Consider the following 23108-nt stretch of genomic DNA (forward strand, 5'->3'; position numbering starts at 1 on the left):
CCCGCTCTGTCACCCAAGCTAGAGTGCAGTGGCACACTCTCGGCTCACTGCAACTGCGCCTCCCGGGTTCACGCCATTCTCCTGCCTCAGTCTCCTGAGTAGCTGGCACTACAGGCGCCCACCACCATGCCCGGCTAATGTTTTGTATTTTTAGTAGAGACGAGGTTTCACTGTGTTAGCCAGCATGGTCCTAATCTCCTGTCCTCGTGATCCGCCCGCCTCGGCCTCCCAAAGTGCTGGGATTACAGGCGTGAGCCACCGCGCCCAGCCGCGGTGTTTGGTTTTTTGTCCTTGGGATAGTTTGCTGAGAATGATGGTTTCCAGCTTCATCCATGTCCCTACAAAGGACATGAATTCATCCTTTTTTTATAAGAACAAATAATTGGAAACAATATGCATGGCCAAAAATTGGGGAATGTTGAATACATTAACACATATAACATGCAATATTACGTAATCTCAAAAATAATCTTTCTGAAGAATATTTAATGATCTGAGAAAGTCCTCATGGTATACCCTTAAGGGAAAATACAATATTTAAACCATATATAGCAAGGGATTGTTAAAAGTCCTTCTCTTGGGAAAGGATTTGGGAGGTGAAGAATGGAGCAAAGAGACTTAATTTTTGTTTTACAATATTCTAAAATATTGTTGGCTTTTTTACTTTGTGCAGGGATTATGTTTATGACTAAAAATTATATACTTAAAATAACTCAAAAATTTAAAATCCTATAAAAACACAAAAGCATTTATAAAGCTTATATGGTTTCTATTAATGCCTGAAAAAAAAATAGAGGTTATAAGTAAATACATACTCAACTACAGTGGAGGGAAAGAAACACCTGTATGTACAGAATAATTCTAATGATGCAAAACATATATATTACATATATTCAAATAGCAAAAAGTATATGAAGTAATTATGCGTTATAAATAGTTGGTTTTCCTTATGGTTGTAGAATTAGAGGTGAATTTTCTTTATGCTTTTTGTATTTTCCACATTTTTTGCAAAGAGCATGTGTTCTATTATGAGTCAAAAAGGTTTAAAGAATAAAAATTCGTTAGCTAACTCTTTTTTCTGTTAAAATATCCACGACACACAGAAATAACCTAAATGCAGAATGAAAATGTGAAGACAGCAGGGCACAGTGGCTCGTTCCTATAATCACAGCGCTATGGGAGGCCGAGGCAGGTGGATCACCTGAGGTCAGGAGTTCGAGATCAGCCCAACCAATATGGTGAAACCTTGTCTTTACTAAAAATACAAAATTTAGCCAGGTGTGGTGGTGGGCATCTGTAGTCACAGCACTTGGGAGGCTGAGACAGAAGAATTGCTTGAACCTGGGAGGCGGAGGTTGCAGTGAACTGAGACGGCACCACTGTACTCCAGCCTGGGCAACAGAGAAAGTGAGACTCTGTCTCAAAAAAAAAAAGAAAAGGTGAAGATGAATATTCTACCCACGCAGTCTGCCCAGATACCACCCGTGTAAAGTCAGCACTTCCATCTGAGGCCACTCTCTAGTTCCCTAAATGCTTAATAGGAACCATCCCCAAAGCCAAATGTCACTTCCTGGATCAGGGTTCTCAGGACAGAGTGTCTCTCTCACTACCATTCAGCTTCCTCCCAACCATTACCATCCCAGCACCCTTAATGTGCTCTCTCCCCTGAAGCCACTCCAGTTGCCAGAATGGCATCATTAGTACTGTATGGCTCTTTAAGATTCAATAAAGGAAGAGGACGCATGGATCCCTGAGGTACCCCTTAGTCTCAGCAGAACAGTACGGTAGGAAAATTATATTCCTGCTCTTGATGCCTCTTCCCATCCCCTCAACATTCCCATTCCTTTTCCTATACCAGCATTTGGTTCACCCAGGACACCCCATTTAGGGTGCAGCCAATATAGCCATAATAGAAAAACTTCATTAAGGAACTCAACTCATAATAACAAAAACTCAAAATAGTTTTTGTTTTAATCAATAGCTTTCCCCTTCCCCACTGGGTTGGAGCCTCTTAATAACACCTTGACCAGATTCCATACATTCCTGTCATTCTCCGTTACACTGGACTGGTCCCATTGGGTATTTAAAAGCCAGGGTTACTGACATTAAAAGTTCAGTCACAAACAGTATTCAAAACATGTTGCACTCATTAACCCTGAGACTTGTGGAAATGAGATCTACTTTTCATATACCTCCCTTTTTGTTCTCTCTTCAAATCCTTTCCCTCTCTTCGGTTCTCTCTAGAATCCCAGTAATTCTCAACCTTGACCGCACACACTGGATTACTTAGGAGTTTTAAAACTACCAATACCAAAGTCCACTCTCAGAGATTTTGATTAAATTGTCCTGGAAGAAGTCCTTGACATCAGGACTTTTTAAAGCTCCTGGGGTGATTCTAATATCAAGCCGAGTCTGAGAGACATTACTGCAGACTCTCACAGACACGAGGAAACTAAGAATCAGAGAAGTTTTGTTGCTTACCCAGCATTACACAGTAGGAAAGTAATAGAGCCAGGTTGAAAATTCAGATCTGACTTCAAAATGACAGCCTCTTCATTATTCTATTTTACCTGAAGTCACTTCCTTTTATAATGGTACCTGTTTAACATGTTCCCTCCCTTAGATAATGCAGCTGCCTTCTACTGAGGAGTTTTAGTGCCTTGATCCATCAATCCACTGACTGATGATGGAGATTTCCGGCTGAGACAGACAGGCAGATAGAGGAAAATTACCCCTAGCCCCACCCCCTACACCAGCATAGGCACTGCTTATGTTCAAAGACATATTTTAGATCTGCTATCTACTAGAAAAATCCAGATTTGTGCAGATCACAGTTCCACCCACTCATCAGCAGCATTTCTCAACTTTCTGTCCCCAAGACCCGCTAATCATTTACAGCTTGTTGATGGTTATTTGAACCCAGGGTCAAGGTGAACACCCCCAGTTACACAACAAAAATGTATCAAGGTTTTGTTTAATCAATTGCGTGTGTTTCAGAAAGTCTGTATAAAATTCTCTGCAGTGGCAGATCATAGCAAAGGATGATTTAACAAAATGAAGGTGCTCATTGCAGCACTGCTTTTGATCACACTGCAGGATTCGTGTGCTGTGAGTCCCACCGACTGCAGCGCTATTGAGCCGGAGGCTGAGAAAGCTCTAGACCTGATCAATAAAAGGCGACGGGATGGCTACCTTTTCCAATTGCTGCGGGTTGCTGATGCCCACTTGGACAGAGTGGTGAGGAACTGCCATTGGCAGAGCTGAGTTGGGAGATTATGCATGGGGGCAAATGTGACTCTACCCCCTAGGCTTACTGCTTTGCACAATGAATGGCTTTGGTCAGAGTTTTTTGTTTGGTTTCTGTGGCTTCTCTAAATTGTTCTTTTTTCCTTCAAACTAAGATTTGTTATTAGTGTGCCCTTAACTATGATTCGATTTGTGGGTACGTATAAGCGTTTATGCTGAGCCCAGTTACGTGCTAAGTACTGCCAGAGAAACATTAGAATAAACTATGGGCCTTGGCCTCCAGGCATTAATAATATGCTGGCACATACAGGCAAACTTTGTAAGTTACTCGGATAAACTAGAGAGAAGGAAAGTTTTCTCAACCCTCCTAAGGCTCTTAACTTAGCCTGAAATAAAACTGGTAGACGAGGCCAGGCACGGTGGCTCACGCCTGTAATCCCAGCACTTTGGGAGGCCAAAGCAGATGGATCATGAGGTCAGGAGTTCAAGACCAGCCTGGCCAACATGGTGAAACCCCATCTCTACTAAAAATACGAAAATTAGCTGGGCATGGTGGTGCACGCCTGTAATCCCAGCTACTCAGGAGGCTGAGGCAGAAGAATCGCTTGAACTCGGGAGGCAGAGGTTGCAGTGAGTCGAGATTGTGTCACTGCACTCCAGCCTGGGCAACAGAGCTAGACTCCATCTCAAAAAAAAGAAGAAGAGGAAGAAGAGGAAGAAGAAGAAGAAGAAGAAGAAGAAGAAGAAGAAGAAGAAGAAGAAGAAGAAGAAGAAGAAGAAGAAGAAGAAGAAAACATGCAACTTTACTTAATCCAAGGTTTACCTGACACAGGAGTCTTCATAAATGAAGACTCAGATATCCAAAGAAACTGGCCACTTGTATACTTAGAATCCACGAAGAGTGTGCAGAATGCAGAAGTGTGATGGGACAAAAGGCTGTAATCTAAGAGTCGTAGACTGAAAGAAGGACCCAGCAAGGCCTGTCTATTTGAGTTCTTCATGGCCTCTCTGTGTGGCATTTGTGGCTCCCAAGTATGAGACAGGATCCCTCTGGAATGCGGATCTGAGGACCTACTATCAAACAGAGTAGGTCAGAGAATTTCTTTATGGCCAGCTCCTACAAAGAAAGATGCAGGGGGAAGGTTAGATTCATATTTTAGGATTTATGGATGCTTTTGGGGAGAGGGATTCTGCCGTCTGTGACCTGCCCTGGAGAAGAGAAATTTTAATTTCTATGACTTGCCTTGGGGGAGAAAGCAGAGTAGGAGAACAAAGGGCAGAAGGTCGGACAGATCTTGCTTCTGAGGCCCTTCCCATTTCCTTCAGTTCAAAGGACTCAGCATGCCAAAGTACCATACTTTGAGGTACCATGTCCTGAACCCCAACAATAGCCAAGTGGCCAAAGGAGTGGTAAATGTACTGGGGCAGTTTAATGAGGGGAGATCTAGTAAGACTGGATGGGAGGAGGCTTCCACTGTGTAATGATGCATGGGTAGGATTTGAACAGGTCTGGGTAAAGGTGTTCCTGGTGAATTCCTGGCACCACCACTTCTAGGTGGGTATGGAATCAGGAAGAAGGGTGTTAGGGAGCCATTGAATATAAGCAGGTAGGTTCCAGAAGTTCCACGTGGGCTCTGGAGCAGCCATCTGGTGGGAGCCAAGCCTGTGGGCTTGTCTTGAGGTGAAACAAGCTTGCTGTCTTCACTTAGATTACACACCTACCTAAACTGGACTAGAGGAGCTGATAGACATTATAGAGAGACATGAAGCCTGCCTCTAAGCTCCCCAGATAACCTACTCTCCCTCTGATGGAAAAACTGAAATTAAGGAGGGCAGACAAGGAGTACTACAGAAGACAATTTACCCTTCTGAAAGCATCACAGAGGCACTGTGGGTTGCAGAGAACAGGTGTGCAGGAGTTTAGGACTCAAACAGTAATTCAGTGACCATTAGTCCCATGCCAGGCTCATTGACAGATATTAGGGTATAGGATGCATCAGCACAGAGCTACCTCTGAGAGCTAGGGTAGAGAGCGGGTGGGTGGGGAGGGATCCTGATGTTCCTGGGGAAACTGAGGCAAGAGACAGGGACATGAAGTAGAAAGCTATTTATGTATTCAGGAATGAAAGAACAAGGGTCAGACCTGGGTAGTGGGAGTCAAGGAAATGAGACTGAGGAATAGACATGAGAGACGTTGCCAAGAAAGACCATTCAAGGCCTGGTACTGGATAGCAATAGCAAGGACAAGGAAGACATCTCATAGGTTTACATGTTTTACCCCAGTGTCTAAGGCAATATGTTGTTAGTGGTGCCACTGACAAAGACAAGGGAAGTGGAGAGGCAGCTGGTTTGTAAGAGAAGAGAGAGGATTTAGCTTTGGGCAAAGCGACATCAAAGCAGAAAATTCCATGATCAGTAATAGAGCTGGGCAAGAGGACACAACTACAAGGACAGATTGGAGGCCCTGATGAGGTCGTCATGACTTACACTTCTAGGCGTATATAGGTGATGACGCCTCCACTAAACCACCACTGCCATTTAGTGATCGCTTCTTAAAGTTTATGGACAGAAGACACATCAGGACCACTTAAAAAGAAATTTTGGAAATAACTCATTGAAATTATGTATTGGAATCAATAGATCAAATGACACAAAGGTAGGGCAATTGCAAAGACAGCGAGAGGAACAGGAATTCTGTTTTAGTAATAAATATATAGCTTTAATAAATTTCAAAAAAACCCACTAGGTTTCCATGTGCTACTCACATGTTGCTTTTGGCATTCCTCAGGAAAATGCAACTGTATATTACTTAGCCTTACATGTGCAAGAATCTGACTGCTCGGTCCTATCCAGGAAACACTGGAATGAGTGTGAGCCACCTGATTCCAGACGTCCATCTGAAATAGTAAGTAAAGAGAGCACCTTCGCTCTGCTCTTATCATTCTTATTTTCTATCTACTCTGTTCACTCAGGGCAGCCAATGCCTGGGCTAACACAGTAGAAGAGAAAGGGCAGCTTTTGCCTTGAGAGTCACGAAAATGGTGTTAACCTTGAGCGATACTCTTGAGAGTCTTTCCTGGGAACCCAGTTCAAGACAACTCAGCAGGGTGTGTGTTCCCATCAAAAAGCATAACCAGCTGTGAGTCCTTTTGGGCAAATCACCTAATAACATCCCTCCACTTCGGTGTTTTTTGACTGTAAAATAAGAAGTGAGTTTAGGAATTCATGGACTCTAAAGACCTTCCACTCCTGACAGTCTACAGGTATGAGAATCTATGAACTTGTAATTGTGTCCTATGAACAATGGTCCTATTTTCAGGAATGGCCAAAGGGATTACTTGTAGTGAGGAATTGGGTCTTGTTCGGCGCCTAGGATATACGCTGAGGAATGAGATCTGGCTTTGCATGTGGGAGGTGGGTACTCAAATGCCAGGCTCTCTGACACAGGTGGAGAACATGAAGATGAATAAGCAGAGATTCGAGATTTCACTTCCAGAAAATGAGAGGCTCACACTCCTCAGAGTTTCACCACTTTTTCCCTTGAAAATGTTTGGGGTATGGTCATGATGCTTTAAATAGTTTCTTGCTGGTTCTCCTGAGGATTTTGAGTTCCAACAGGATGCAGCATACAGAAACTGACTAAGAAAATGCACAGTTTGAGACCAGCTTTGATGAAAGAAATGTGTTTTAAATGAACAGTAGGAGGATGTTGCGTCACCTTTTTGCTCTTTCACATCCAACCTGAGTAAGGCAGGATGCAATGACTCAGCAAGTCCTCAAGAACCTCTTTTTTACAGGTGATCGGACAATGTAAGGTAATAGCTACAGGACATTCCCATGAATCTCAGGATCTCAGAGTGATTGACTTTAACTGCACCACAAGTTCTGGTATGGTAATCTGTTAAATTGCTAATTCTTGATTAATACAAATTCAATCACACAGTGGTATTTGTCTCATCCATGTACATATGTATTCATATATATTCAGATGTATTCATATACATTTATGATGTACATGAAAGAAAAGCCTTCATAGACTTCATTATTATTCATTCTCCAGATAATAGAAGGGAGACAATTTTCCCCTGGTACTGGTATACCTTCCTTTAAAGAAATTCAATACATGAAAATAGAGATTTAGGAGAGGTAGGTTAGCATCATTATAGATATAGGCTTTGGATTCAGACTTGCTTTAGCTTGAGTCATCATCTGCCAGTTGTATAGTCTTGGGAGGAAGTAAAGTCTTGGGACTATGAAGTAAAGATTATGACACTTTCTACTTAAGACAAAATAATTGATGCTCAAAGAGGTTAAATGACTTGGCCTCGAGAACAAAGCCAAGATATTGTGAAGATGTGACACTATCCCAGGAGTGTTAACTCTAAATTCCATAGCTTTTATTTATTTATTTATTTATTTATTTATTTTTATTTTTGAGACGGAGTGTCACTCTTGTTGCCCAGGCTGGAGTGCAATAGTGTGATCTCGGCTCACTGCAACCTCCGCCTCCCAAGTTCAAGCAATTCTCCTGTCTCAGCCTCCCAAGTCGCTGGGATTACAGGCATATGCCACCACACTCAACTAATTTTGTATTTTTAGTAGAGATGGAATTTCTCCGTGTTGGTCAGGCTGGTCTCAAACTCTTGACCTCAGGTGATCTGCCACCTTGGCCTCCCAAAGTGCTGGGATTACAGGTGTGAGCCACCAAGCCTGGCCTCCATACCCTTTTAATTTACATTTTCAGAAAGAATCATCACAGAATTCCTTTTTAAAATAGCAAATCCAAATATGATATTAATACAAAAATGCAAGCTACTGCCACAGGAGGTTGCATTGAAGAAAGGATGATCTGTATCTTCTCCTCTCTCTGAGCAAAACTCTGTGTTAATGCTCCATCTTCCTCCTTGGCAACAGCAGGAAGAACTTATTAAAATATTAGTGGCCTGATGCGGTGGCTCACATCTATAATCCCAGCACTTTGGGAGGCTGAGGCCAGAGGGTCGCTCGAGCCCAGGAGTTTGAGACTAGCCTGGGCAATGTGGCTCCACCCCATCTCTATTGTTTAATATATATATTAATATATGTCATATTAATACATAAATATATAATATGTATTATATAATACATAAATGTATGATATATTAGATAATATATAAATATATAATAGATATTAGATAATATATATTTAAATATTAGCAAATGTCATATATATATATATACATATATGTTAGCACCTTGTCAATGGTACTGGTGAAGGCATCATGAGCAGGGGTCACAACACAGACATTGGGATCAGAAAGACTCAAAGGAAGAAGCAGCAGTTTAGCTCTGTTGCCAAATGGCTGATTGATCTTGAAGCAGTTACTTAGCTCTTCCAACCCTCAATTTGACCATCTGTAAAGTGAAAGTTGCTGTCATTCTTGCCACCAAGCCACCATTAACATTTCCAGCCCTTAACTGTGACACTGCCATCTTCTTTCTCCAGTCTCTTCAGCACTGGCCAATACCAAAGATAGTCCCGTCCTGTTAGATTTCTTTGAGGATACTGAGAGCTACAGAAAGCAAGCCGACAAAGCCCTTGAGAAGTACAAAGAGGAGAATGATGACTTTGCCTCTTTCAGAGTGGACCGAATTGAGAGAGTTGCAAGAGTGGTGAGTCTCCACTGAGGTTCAGCTGGAGTCTGAAGGCCCAGACTCCAATCTGGCAGCAGGAACTGAATGGCACACCCTCTCCACCTGCCTCAATTGACCAGCTGCCTTTTAATTTGTCACTTTTGGGGCCATAAAAGACAGGCAGCAGATATTTTAAAAAATACCAAAAAATTGCCTTCCTCAAACACTTTTATTTTTTGAAGGGTGGGTAGGGGAGTGGACATCTGACAGAGAGGAGAGAAAATCTAAAGAGGAATCAGGGAAAGACAAGAGCATATGAGGGTTGTGTCATTACAAATCATCCAGTACTAACTCTTGTACTATGATGGAAAACTGAAGTTCAGAGAAACTACTTCACAACACCCAGTAATGTGCCTATGGCTAGACAGTTCCCTGCTCACTCTACAAGGACCCAAGTGCTTTCACCCAGAACTGTCTTGTAGAGCAACTGGTTGACATTTGCTATGCATTCAGAAAATGCAACGTTAAATAGATTGTGTTACATACAAGTAAGGAAATGAGTACTATGCAGTTGCTCAAAGAACGTTTGGACCCATGCGCACTGGAGTTTCAAAACATATTGGTATAGGAAAACGCAGGTTATAGAACAGTACTTAGACTATGAACCCATTTATATGAAACGCTTAGATCTACCTGTGTATGTGTAACATATCTAGGAAAACACTCGAAGACGAAACACATCAAATAAATGAGAATGACAACTCTGGGAATAAGTTGGAGTGCAGGAGGAGTGATTTTTCACACTCTACTTCATCATGTATTTATTACTTGAACCTTTTCAGTGAAATGGTATTCACCTTATCACTTATGTGATACATTTTTAAAAGGCAGAAACCATTTTTAAAAATGACACATACTGGTGATTTTGAATTCTCATACTGTCTTAAAAAATATTGAATGGTAGTTATAGTTATCTACTGCTTTTTTCCCCCACTTTCTTTGTCTGTTCTTGAAACTATTTTGATCCCATCTGTTCTAGAAAGGAGGGGAAGGAACCAGTTACTTCGTGGACTTCTCTGTGCGGAACTGCTCCAGACACTATTTCCCCAGACACCCCAATGTGAGTATAAGAAACAAACCTGCACATTGTGCACATGTACCCTAGAACTTAAAGTATAATAATTAAAAAAAAAGAAATGTCTATGATCACTGACTAGAGTCACAGAGAAGAGGAAGAAGAAGAAAGAAGAAAGAAGAAGAAGAAGAAGAAGAAGAAGAAGAAGAAGAAGAAGAAGAAGAAGAAGAAGAAGAAGAAGAAGAAGAAGAAGAAGAAGGAGGAGGAGGAGGAGGAGGAGGAGGAGGAGGAGGAGGAGGAGGAGGAGGAGGAGGAGGAGGAGGAGGAGGAGGAGGAGGAGGAAGGGGAAGAAGGGGAAGAAGGGGAAGAAGGAGACGAAGGAGAAGGAGAGGAAGAAGGAGAAAATGAGGAGGAGGAGAAGGAGGAAGAAATGTCTGTGAAATACAAAGTATCGTCTTGGATGCACTTAGTACCTGCCAGGCACTCTTCTAAGTGATTTACACACAGGATAACTTTTATTTTTGAGATGGAATTTCGCGCTTGTTGCCCAGGATGGAGTGCAATGGTGCGATCTCGGCTCACTGCAACCTCCGCCTCCCGGGTTCAGGTGATTCTCCTGCCTCACCCTCCTAAGTAACTGGGATTACAGGCATGCACCACCATGCCTGGCTAATTTTTGTATTTTTAGTAGAGATGGGGTTTCACCATGTTGGTCAGGTTGGTCTCAAACTCCTGACATCAGGTGATCCACCCACTTCGGCCTCTCAAAGTGCTGGGATTACAGGCATCAGCCACCACGCCCAGTCTGTGATAATTTATTAGCCCTCACACTACCATATGAGATAGATGCTACTTTCTTCCCAAATTAGCAGATAGGGAAACTGAGGCACAGAGAACATAAGCGAACCATAAGAACATGATTTTATAATATACATTATATATATCTAAACTTAAAACTAAGTTTCTAACTCATTAGGATTAAAGGCTTAGTTAGAACTATAGCAACTTGTACTAAGACCCTACACCCAGTGGTTTTCCTAATTCCACGTCATTGATACTCACAGAATCCCACTCGACAAATGAGGAGGCAACTGAAGCTCAGCAAAGGAAAGCTCTTGCTGATGTTGACAACCAAGCTGAGATTAAAACTTAGTTATTCTTATACAAAGTTCAGTGGGATTTTTCCTCTAATCATTTACCAATAGATTCCCATGTACCTGCAGGAAGACATTATTAATACTACCTGGCATTTGCATGGTGATCTACAGTTAAAGAAACACCTCCACATCTATTATTACCAGGTCAGAGCCTCGTGAAAATCCTGCTAACAAGGAAAAGCAAGTATCTGCCTACATTTTCCTGTGACAAGGGGAGCTAAAATTAAAACCACTTACCTAAGGGCACTTAGCTAGAGAGTGTTAGGAAATGGAATTTTAATTATGATGTCAAGTCCAGATTTTTCTGAGGTTTAACAACACATTCTCCCTGGTCAAAAGGGAGAAACCATCCATTAGTACCTTTGTTAGCTGTTCTAATATCCAAACTGAACCAGGTCTAGAATCCTTCTTAGTGGCCACCAGAAAAGACACCTCTCTCCCTTATTCCTATGGTCAAGAAACCCTTTTGGTATGGATAATGTAACCCCAGACCTGATGCATCAGAGCTGAAGAGGAGGCTCAGGAGTAAGTGTTTTACACCATCCTCTCATTTAATTAAGCCCTCCCACAACCTGTGAATAAATAGTATTATCCCCATTTTACAATGGCTGACTTCCAGAAATCTTTTGTAACTTTCCCAAACTCAGACAACTAGGAAATGGAGAAGCCAGGATTAACATAGGTCTCTCTGATTCCCAAACTGTACTCAGAACCTCGGTGCTTAGCAATTTCTTCTAGCAGACGGCCGTCCTCTTGTCCTAGTCGATCTTTCACAGGTGGGTTTAGGAGCTGGAGCACAGGAGTGCCATCCAGTTGTAGCCCCCATACTTGGGTGGAGTCAGCAGACACTTGCCTTGACAATGTCCATGAAAACCCATCTTTATGCCGTGCAGATTCCCTCCTGTCCAACACTTTCCTCCAAGGGACTCGCTGAAGTTGTAAAAATCCCTCTTTGGCACCATTCCTCATTGTCCTAGGCACAGGCAACTGAGGTCTCCAGGGCAGAAGGGTTGGCCTAAAGGCAAGGCAGCAATGATGTGGTTTTCCTTCCCACCACCCTTGGGAAGCCCAGTGCCAGTGCCTGCTCATGAAAAAAACACAGCAACTTGAGTGATACCCTTCGCCATCTGCACTTTCCCCAAAGCTTGGTGAGGAAAGATTGCTGAACAACTGGTGGGGCTGTCTGATCATGTTACCCTGATTTTTCTGAAGCACTTCTTCCTTTTCTGAATGTCTGGAAGCTAACTCCGGCTGGTCATCTTCACACCACCTGGACACACACACTAACAGGCTCCTCATTCTTTTGTAGGTCTTTGGATTCTGCAAAGCAGATTTGTTCTATGATGTAGAAGCCTTGGACTTGGAAAGCCCGAAAGACCTTGTCATAAACTGCGAAGTCTTCGACCCTCAGGTGGGTTGTCTAAGCAGACTTTGTCGTGGCAGTGCCAGATTAAGTGACATATGTACACAAATAGTGTTGTTGGTTCCTAAAGCTCTATGTATGGGTGTGTGTGTGTGTGTGTGTGTGTGTGTGTGAGAGAGAGAGAGAGAGAGAGAGAGAGAGAGAGGGAGACAGAGAGAGACAGAAAGAGAGACACAGACATGCAAGAAAAGATACAGAGAATACCCCACAACTGGGGAAAGGAGTGCAATTGCAAGCTTACACAAAAAGTGTGAAAACTTTTCCAAGAATTGGAGAGGGGTAACAATTGGCAGAAAATTAAAATCATGTCCAATTCAACCAAACTTGAATGAATTTGAAAATGCTCCTTGTAGTCGGGACTCTGACGCTGAGACTTAGTCATCCCTAAGCTTGTATTATTGGGCACGGAATCTAAGGGGAATAAATTAGCCTCAAATTTATTATGTAAATGTATATAAAATGAGATGCAAAATCATATTTTGCATCTGTCTCAGAAATTTTTTTTCTATTTTTACGTGAGTACAAAGATTTGCTTCATGAAATTTTTCATATCAGAAACAAAACTGAAAATAATCCAAACATCCAATCCCAAATTTAAAAAAAAGAAAAAGAAACAAAGGGCAGGATTGTCACCACGAACATGGCTCTGTCGGTTTTTTTTTTTTTTTTTTTGAGATGGAGTCTCGCTCTTGTTGCCCAGGCTGGGGTGCAATGGTGCCATCTCAGCTCATCGCAACCTCCGCCTCCTGGGTTTAAGCGATTCTCCTGCCTCAGCCTCCTGAGTAGCTGGGATTACAGGCATGCACCACTACGCCTGGCTAACTTTGCATTTTTGGTAGAGACGGGGTTTCTGCATGTTGGTCAGGTTGGTCTCAAACTCCCAACCTCAGGTGATCCACCTCCCTTGGCCTCCCAAAGTTCTGGGATTGCAGACGTGAGCCACCACGCCCAGCCTCTGTAGCTATTTTTTGAAAATTAAACTCCGAACAGGGAAGAGAGAGAAGAGGTCAAGTGTTCAACCTTTAGGAGTAAGGGATGTTGATATCGTTAAGTCTCAGTTAAGAATATCAGTTATAAGGCACTAGTTTTCCAGTGTTGGTCTACAGGTGGGTGCCAGGTGATAATATTGTTTCACCACTCTGTGTAATAAAAATGAAAAAAAAATAAGGGTAATGGAGTTTTTTATATCTAACATTTATCCATCTAAAGGACAATCCTTTACTCTGATATTGTGTTTCTGGCTCTTTTTTTTTTTTTTTAATCAAAATTTCCTTCCAGGCTGGGCGTGGTGGCTCATGCCTGCAATCCCAGCACTTTGAGGCTGAGATGGGTGGATCACTTGAAACAAGGAATTGAACATGGTAAAACCCATCTCTACTAAAAATACACAAATTAGGATCCTAGGCAACAGAGCGAGACTCTGTCTCAAAAAAAGGAAAAACAAATTAGGTGGGCATGGTGGCTTGGGCCTGCAGTCCCAGCTACATGGGAGGCTGAGGTAGGAGAATTGCTTGAACCTGAGAGGTGGACGTTGCAATGAGCAGAGATCACACCACTGCACTCCAGACTGGGTGACAGAGTGAGACTCAGTCTTAGAAAAAAAATCGTTTCTTTTGTGAAACAATAATGGTGGTAAATGATACTTATGTTTATATTTTAAATATCAACTGGGCTAGATAACAATTTGAGAATCCTTTTTTGTAATCCTTTTAAAATTGATTTGTAGAATCTATGATCTGGGAGTCGTTGGTGTAAATTGAGTCAAGTATCTAACATCTTCTTTTATGTTCCATGACGATAGGCACTTTTCTGTGTTCTTTTCCAGGAACATGGGAACATCAATGGTGTACCACCTCATTTGAGACATCCCTTCCACTGGGGTGGGCATAAGCATTCTTCTACCACCACCAAGTCTCCACTCAAGCCCCATGGATCCAGAGATCATCGTCATCCCCACGAGCCACACGAACATGGACGCCCACCTCCTCCAGATGAAAGAGATCACTTACATGGACCCCCACTTCCACAAGGCACTCCTCCACTATTGCCCATGTCCTGCTCAAGATGTCATAATGCCACTTTTGGCACGAATGGGGCCCAAAGACATCCTCATAATAATAATTCCAGTGACCTCCATCCCCATAAGCATCATTCCCATGAACACCATCCTCATGGACACCATCCCCATGCACACCATCCTCACGAACACGGTACCCATAGACAGCATCCCCATGGACACCATCCCCACGGGCACCATCCCCATGGGCACCATCCCCATGGGCACCATCCCCATGGACACCATCCCCACTGCCATGATTTCCAAGACTATGGACCTTGTGACCCACCACCCCATAACCAATGTCACCATTGCCATGGCCACGGCCCACCACCTGGGCACTTAAGAAGACGAGGCCCGGGTAAAGGACACCGTCCCTTCCATTGCAGACAACCTGGATCTGTGTACCGACTCCCTTCTCTAAGGAAAGGTGAGGTGCTGCCACTTCCTGAAGCCAATTTTCCCAGCTTCCCATTGCCGCACCACAAACACCCTCTAAAGCCAGACATTCAGCCCTTTCCTCAATCAGCCTCTGAATCATGTCCAGGGAAGTTCAAGAGTGAGTTTTCACAAGTTTCCAATTTTTTCACACATTCACTTCCAAAATAAAATGTGATTCCTTTGAAGAGGAAAATGAATTATACATTGAATTAGAATCATAAATAAAATGACCAGTAATTTTGAAAATTACAGTTCTTTTCTACTTGCTTTCATACTGGAGATGCAGCAAAATGTGAATGGGAAAAGAGATGGCCTGAGAAGAAAGATCAAATGGAAAGGAGAGGAAAGAACTCAGTGCTGCCAATCAGTAGTTAATTCTGTCACTCACCACTACATCACCTGAGGCAAATCTATGCCACTCAGAATCTCCTTCTTTCCTGGACTTAACTCTAATTCTAGAGTCTCTGTTACTGCTTGGACTATACCTGGGCATACCAATAAAGTATGGTATTGAAACTATTATTATTATTTATTTCATTTTATTTTCTAAGTTCCAGGGCACATGTGCAGGGTTTGCAGGTTTGTTACACAGGTAAATACATGCCATGGTGGCTTGCTGCACCTATCAACCCATCACCTAGGTATTAAGCCCAGCATGCTTTAGTTCTTTTTCCGAGGGCTCTCCTGCTTCCCACCCTCTCTCTATTTATTATTATTAAAGTGACCTAAATTCTCTCCTAGTGATTATTACTAGGCATCTAAATTTTCTTTTGGACAAATAAGTTCTAAATTCAATCATGAAGCAAACAAACTTCTGCTATAAATTGCAAAGAAGCTTGCTAACATGAATCATGACCATAAATTCAGGAGCACAAGAAATGTCACTTTATGCTCAGAACAAATTAGTTTCTATTTGAGGATGCCATCCTACTGGCTTAGTGGGAAATTTAACCCCGGTCCTTCCTGGAGTTCCCTCGCCCTACCCTGCTACTTTCCACACAAAGTTGGGCCACGGTTCTAGAATCTTACATAGTGCCAAGCTGTCCAGGTGGTGGGAATGAGTGACTATCCTTCAGCCAGGGTGACGGTTGGACCAATGATCATCATCATGAGTGATAGCCATCATGCTCAGGGATAGTCACGACCCTGTTCACATCACTCTTTCAGTCTGATTTATCTGCTACTTCTCTAGCAAACTGTAAATGCAGGAGTGTCTGTACACTAGCAATGGACATGACTGCCAAGGTATGGCATATGGCTACTCTCTCCCTGGGATCTTGCTGTCTTCCCAGCCGCATGCCCAGAAAGCAGGGCAGAGGTCTCCTCTGCCTCGGAGACCCCTTACCCCACTCTTCTTCTTATACCTTCTCCCTCAGCTAAGGACTCTCTTGCTAGTCTCAGGTAAGTTCACTTTGTTTATTTTTAGGGCCAGAAGACTCTTTTTCCACACTGTACTCCTCTTTGTCTTTCCTCCTCAAATCAGGACTTAATCATTTGAACGAACTGAAAGAATTCAGATTCTGTCTATCTTCCAACTACAATAGTGATACTCAAAGTATTTCATAACCAACGTGACCCAAGCACTGAACAATCAGACCAGAAACAACAACCTATCAGAACAGTCACCATCCATAAACAACCCGCGTGACCACACCGGCAGATGCAGCTGAATGTGGCCCTGCAGAATCACATTCCTCCTGGAGGCATGAACACCAGGTCAGCTGCTTGAACAGGGAGAGGAGAAAGATGAGACCCGTGGAGGGCAAAAGATACAGAGGTTAATAACTCAGGATGTATCCTCCCGCAGAAGCACTGGAGTAGGGTTCAATAATTTATAAAGTATTTTCGTAAACATTGCTTGAGTTAATGAAAATATTCCTTGGAATACAGTGGAGTTGAAGCTCTCAATTCATTTCAGTTAAGTGCATTCTTCTTGTGCACACCCAATACTGCAGGGGAATAATGGGATAAGAAACCATTCCCACCCTGAGACAGGACATTCTACTAGAGGTTTTAAACAATACACCATGCTTTTTTAGACTTCTTCTTTTTTTTTTTTTTCCCACAGAGTCTTGCTGTGTCACCCAGGCTGGAGTGCAGTGGCACAATCTCAGCTCACTGCAACCTCTGCCTCCTGGGTTCAAGCAATTCCCCTGCCTCAGCCTCCCGAGCAGCTGGGACTACAGGTGCCCGCCACCACGCCCAGCTAATTTTTGTATTTTTAGTAGAGATGGGGTTTCACCATATTGGCCAGGATGGTCTTGAACTCCTGACTTCATGATCCACCTGCCTCAGCCTGACAAAGTGCTGGGATTACAGGCGTGAGTCAATGCCCTCAGCTGCTTTTCTAGGCTTCTTATGTCATCCCAGCTAAAAAGTGTATCAATTTTTGTTTACAAATATTTCATAAACTTTCAAAGGTGATGTTCACAGAGGCAACATAATTAATGCCTCTTAAAAAATCTAAAGTCCAAACTCCTCATTCTTCTCCAGAAAAGCTCTCCCACTTCCTAATATCAGCCTTTCTGTCAGTGGTGATACCATTCTTAAAATCCTTCAGGTTAGAAATGTTTATTGATTTTCCCTTTTTCTTCATCCCCAATTTATGCTATAACAGAAAACACTTTGTCTGCTTTGTTCATTAAAGCGCTTGCCACACACTAAGGGTTTAAGAAATGTTTGTATAATGAGCGAGTACATTAAACATTTACTATGAGTCTGAAGATATAGCTGATCACAGTGTCTCACGCCTATAATCCCAGCACTTTGGGAGGCTGAAGCAGGTGGATCACTGGCAAACATGGTGAAACCCCATCTCTACCAAAAAATACAAAAATTACCTGGGCACGGTGGCTCATGTCTGTATGGAGGCTGAGGTGGGAGAAATACTTGAATTTGGGAGGCGGCGATTGCAGTGAACCAAGATCCCATGACTGCACTTCAACCTGGGCAACAGAGCAAGACCTTGTCTCCAAATAAATTAATAATAAAAATAAAACTTAAGATGTTTAATATGTTTTGTAATTTAATCTTTACCAACAACTCTCTCATACAGAAAATATCATTGTATCAGAATAGGCCAGTTGCTGGAACAAACTCAGTGGCCTAATGATGGAGAATTTGATTTCTCTCTCATGTTACAGGTCAATATGGGTTATCAGCAGATGGCCATCCAAATGGTGATTCAGGGTGCCAGGTTCCTTTTGTCTGGGGGCTCTGCTCTCCCCTTGGCCTCAGAATTGTCTCTTGGATCCTCTGCATCCAGCCCACATGGGGAGAGAGTGGAGGATCATAAAGGTGGTTTCTGTGGGCCAGGCCTGGAAAGCGCATGCATGATTCATGCTCACATTTCACTGACTAAAACTCAGTCATATGGCCAAACCTAATGCAAGGGAGATGGGGAAATGAAGTCTGCCTGTACTCCAAGGAGGAAAGGGACATAGGTAAGGAAAATAGGCTGTACAATCACCATTTCTTAGGGAAAGAAGAGAACTAAAGAGGTTGAATTACTTGCTTAGGATCTTACAGTCAGTAAACGTGGGACTGGGATTGGAACCTCGATTGGCCTCCACCAAAGCCACATGCTGTATTCTTTATGACACTGCCGGTGATGATGCCCAGGCCTGTTTCTGAGTCTTCACTGCAAACACTTGCTGGTCAGCCATGACCATTCTGGTCTACTTCCCCCTGGACAGTGCTCCCTTATGCATTTCTTCATCCTCCCAGCATTCAGCTTCCACATCTCTGCTTCTCCTCCTTCCTCTCAACCTAAGAACTTCACAAAATCTCTTCCATTTTTCATATTTTCCACACAATTCCCCATTAAAATCTGCCTTCTGCCATGACTATGCACTTGAACCTATTTCAGTCAGGCAAGTATCTTAGACACCTTTGTTGTGGGAAGTCAGGGACCCCGAATGGAGGGACTGGCTGAAGCCGTGGCAGAAGAACATGAATTGTGAAGATTTCATGGATGTCTATTAGTTCCCCAAATTAATACTTTTATAATTTCTTATGCCTGTCTTTACTGCAATCTCTGAACATAAATTGTGAAGATTTTATGGACACTTATCACTTCCCCAGTCAATACCCTTGTGATTTCCTATGCCTGTCTTTACTTTAATCTCCTAATGCCATCATCTTTGTAAGCTGAGGAGGATGTATGTCGCCTCAGGACCCTGTGATGATTGCATTAACTGCACAAATTGTTTGTAGAGCATGTATGCTTGAACAATATAAAATCTGGGCACCTTGAAAAAAGAGCAGGATAACAGCAATGTTCAGGGAACAAGGGAGAGAACCTTAAACTCTGACTGCCAGTGAGCTGGGCGGAACAGAGCCATATTTCTCTTCTTTCAAAAGCAAATGGAGAAATATCACTGAATTCTTTTTCTCAGCAAGGAACATCCCTGAGAAAGAGAATGGCCCCTGAGGGTAGGCCTCTGAAATGGCCACTTTAGGGGTGGCTGTCTTTTACAGTCGAAGGCGAAGGGATGAAATAAGCCCCGGTCTCCCATAGCGCTCCCAGGCTTATTAGGACAAGGAAATTCCCGCCTAATAAATTTTGGTCAGACTGGTTGTCTGCTCTCAAACCCTGTCTCTTGATAAGATGTTATCAACGACAATGCATGCCCAAAACTTCATTAGCAATTTTAATTTCACCCCGTCCTGTGGTCCTATGATCTCACCCTGCCTCCATTTGCTTTGTGATATTACCTTGAGAAGTACGTGATCTCTGTGACCCACACCCTATTCGTACACTCCCTCCCCCTTTTGAAAATTGCTAATAAAAACTTGCTGGTTTTATGGCTCAGGGAGCATCACGGAACCTGCTGACATGTGATGTCTCCCCCGGACACCCAGCTTTAAAATTTCTCTTTCTTGTACTCTTTCTCTTTATTTCTCAGACCAGCCAAAGCTTAGGGAGATAGAAAAGAACCCACGTTGAATATTGAGGGTGGGGTTTTCCCCCAATACACCTCTCCGTAGGATTAGAGATAGTTTATGAGAACTAATTACCAGGTCCTGCACATTTGTTAATTACCTCATTCACCCCTCAAAAACACCCTGTTAAGATATTATGATTTTCCACTTATTACAGGTGAGAAATCTAAGCCTCATAAACTTTATGTGACCCTGTCTTCCTTGGGATCACATAGGTAAGTAGCAGAACTACATCGGAATCCAGGTTGGACTTACTGCCAAGTTCATGTTCCTGCCCCATCCCTACAATAGCCCCATTGGCTCCCACTGCCCCTTCCTCTCCAGGGACTCCAGGGAGAATCAATTGGCAAGTCAGATTGGCAAGAGATCCTAACAGCAACAAAACTTCAATCTTTTATGTTTGTAAGACTTGAAGACACACCTTTACTACAGGAAAACACATGTCTCTAACCTACCTTTAAAACTCCTCTCCAAATAGTTTAACTTTATGAAAAAGGTTGCGTAGGCTTGGTGAATGCAAAACACTATATTCACTGTAGGACTGCAAAAGTTGCAATGCCCTTCCTCACCCATCCTCAGGGTCAGAGCTGACTTACCTACAACAAACGACAGGTGAACAAGAGAAAGCAGAGCATATTTATTTAATCTGTTTCCATAACATGAGAGCCTTCAGAGTGAAGGCCCAAAGACCCAAGGGACAACTGTCCATTGCTAAGCTTAGATTCCATGAAGACTGAACAGCAGTGTGGTCCAACAAAAAAGAAAAGATCCAATAGCAATAGACTATCAGGGGAAACCCCACAGGCCTTCAGTTGGAGTTCTCCATGGCCTCTCTGTGACATTTCTTGCTCCCAGTTATGGTGCAGGACCCATTTGACATGCAGATTTTAGGACCTACTAGCAGACAGAGTAGATTAGAGAATTTATTTTATGGCCAGTTCCTACACAGAAAGGCCTGGATGAAAGGTGAGAGTCATATTTTAGGTTTTATGGCTGCTTTGGGGCAGAGGGATTCCTCTTTCTGTGACCTGCCTGTGGGAAGAGGAATTCTAGTTTCTATGGTCTGCCTTGGGGGAGAAAGGAGAGTAGGAGAACAAAGAGTGGGAGCGGGTCAGACAGATCTTGCCTCTGAGGTCCTTTTTGGTTTCCTCCAGTTCAAGGGGCTCAGCATGCCAAGGCACCATACTGTGGGGTATCCTTTTTGGAGCCCTAAAATATTCAAGTGAACATAGGAGTGGTAAATGTACTGGAACCATCTAATGAAGGGAGGTCTAGTAGGATTGCATGGGAGAAGGCTTCAGCCAATGTATTAGTCTGTTTTCACGTTGCTGATAAAGACATATCTGTGACTGGGAAATTTACAGAAGGAAGAGGTTTATTGACTTACAGTTCCACGTGGCTAGAGAGACCTCACAATCATGGTGGAAGCTGAAAGGCATGCCTCACATGACAGCAGACAAGAGAAGAGAGCTTGTGCAGGGAAACTCCCCTTTTTAAAACCATCATATCTCATGGGACTTATTCACTATCATGAGAATAGCACAGGAAAGACCAGCCTCCATGAATCAATCACCTCCCACTGGGTTCCCTCCCACGACACATGGGAATTCAAGATGAGATGTGGGTTGAAACAGAACCAAACCATATCATTCTCCCCCTGGCTTTCCCCAAATCTCATGTCCTCACATTTCAAAACCAATCATGCCTTCCCAACAGTGCCCCAGAGTCTTAAATTATTTCAGCATTAACTCAAAAGTTCAAAGTCCAAAGTCTCATCTGAGACAAGGCAAGTCCCTTCTGCCTATGAGCCTGTAAAATCAAAAGCAAGTTAGTTACTTCCTAGATACAATAGGGTTACAGGCATTAGGTAAATACAGTCATTTCAAATGGGAGAGATTGACCAAAACAAAGGGGATACAGGCACCATGCAATTCCAAAATCCAACAGGGTGGTCAAATCTTAAAGTTCCATGGTCTTTGACTCCATATCTCTCATCCAGGTCATGCTGATGCAAGAGGTGGTTTCCCATGGTCTTGGGTACAGCCCCTGTGGCTTTGCAGGGTACAGCCTCCCTCCCAGCTGCTTTCATGGGCTGGCATTGAGTGTCTGTGGTTTTTCCAGCCATACGGAAGTTGTCAGTGGATCTACCATTCTGGGGTCTTTAGGATGGTGGCTCTCTTCCCCCAGCTCCACTAAGTGGTGTCCCAGTAGGAACTCTGTGTGGGGGCTCTGACCCCATATTTCCCTTCCACATTGCCCTAGAAGAGGTTCTCCATGAGAGCCCCACCCTGCAGCAAACTTCTGCCTGGACATCTAGGCATTTCCTTACATCATCTGAAAACTAGGTGGCAGTTCCCAAACCCCAATTCTTGACTTCTGTGCACTCGCAGGCTCAACATCACATGGAAGCTGCCAAGGCTTGAGGCTTCCACCCTCTGAAGCCACAGCCCAAGCTCTACATTGGCCCACTTTCAGCAATAGCCAGAGTGGCTGAGATATAGGGTATCAAGTCCCTAGGCTGCACACAGCACGGGGACCCTGAGCCTGGCCCAGAAAAACACTTTATCCTCTTAGGCCTCCAGATCTGTCATGGGAGGGGCTGCTGTGAAGATCTTTGAAATGCCCTGGAGACATTTTCCCCATTGTCTTGGGGATTAACATTCAGCTCTGCAGCTGACTTGGATTTCTCAGCAGAAAATGGAATTTTCTTTTCTATTGCATTGTCAAGCTGCAAATTTTCCAAACTTTTGTGCTCTGCTTCCCTTATAGAACTGAATGCTGGCCAGGCATGTTGGCTCATGCCTGTAATCCCAGCACTTTGGGAGGCCGAGGCGGGTGGATCACCAGAGGTCAGGAGTTTGAGAGCAGTCTGGCCAATATGGTGAAACTCTGTCTCTACTAAAAATACAAAAATGATCTGGGTGCAGTGACAGGCGCCTGCAATCCCAGCTACTCCAGAGGCTAAGGCTGGAAAATCACCTGAACCCAGGAAGCGGAGATTGCAGTGAGTAGAGATCATGCCATTGCACTCCAGCCTGGATGACAAGAGCAAAACTCCATTTAAAAAAAAAAGAAAAACCACCTGAATGCCTTTGACAGCACTGAAGTCACCTCTTGAATGCTTTGCTGCTTAGAAATTTCTTTCGCCAGAAC

General features: G+C 43.2%; 1 protein-coding gene across 1 annotated transcript; it reads left to right on the forward strand.

Moving 5' to 3' along the window:
* Positions 1-3000: 3000 nt before the first annotated feature.
* On the forward strand, positions 3001-15533 carry LOC105480164 (histidine rich glycoprotein). The gene is made up of 7 exons (XM_011738684.2): positions 3001-3237; positions 6035-6151; positions 7044-7134; positions 8732-8898; positions 9899-9979; positions 12401-12502; positions 14340-15533. The coding sequence occupies exons 1-7, from the start codon at positions 3055-3057 to the stop codon at positions 15177-15179; spliced, it is 1581 nt and encodes a 526-aa protein (XP_011736986.1). The 5' UTR covers positions 3001-3054; the 3' UTR covers positions 15180-15533.
* Positions 15534-23108: the final 7575 nt, after the last annotated feature.

Source organism: Macaca nemestrina, chromosome 2 (genome assembly GCF_043159975.1).
Source record: "Macaca nemestrina isolate mMacNem1 chromosome 2, mMacNem.hap1, whole genome shotgun sequence".
In the NCBI taxonomy this organism is placed as follows: Eukaryota; Metazoa; Chordata; class Mammalia; order Primates; family Cercopithecidae; genus Macaca; species Macaca nemestrina.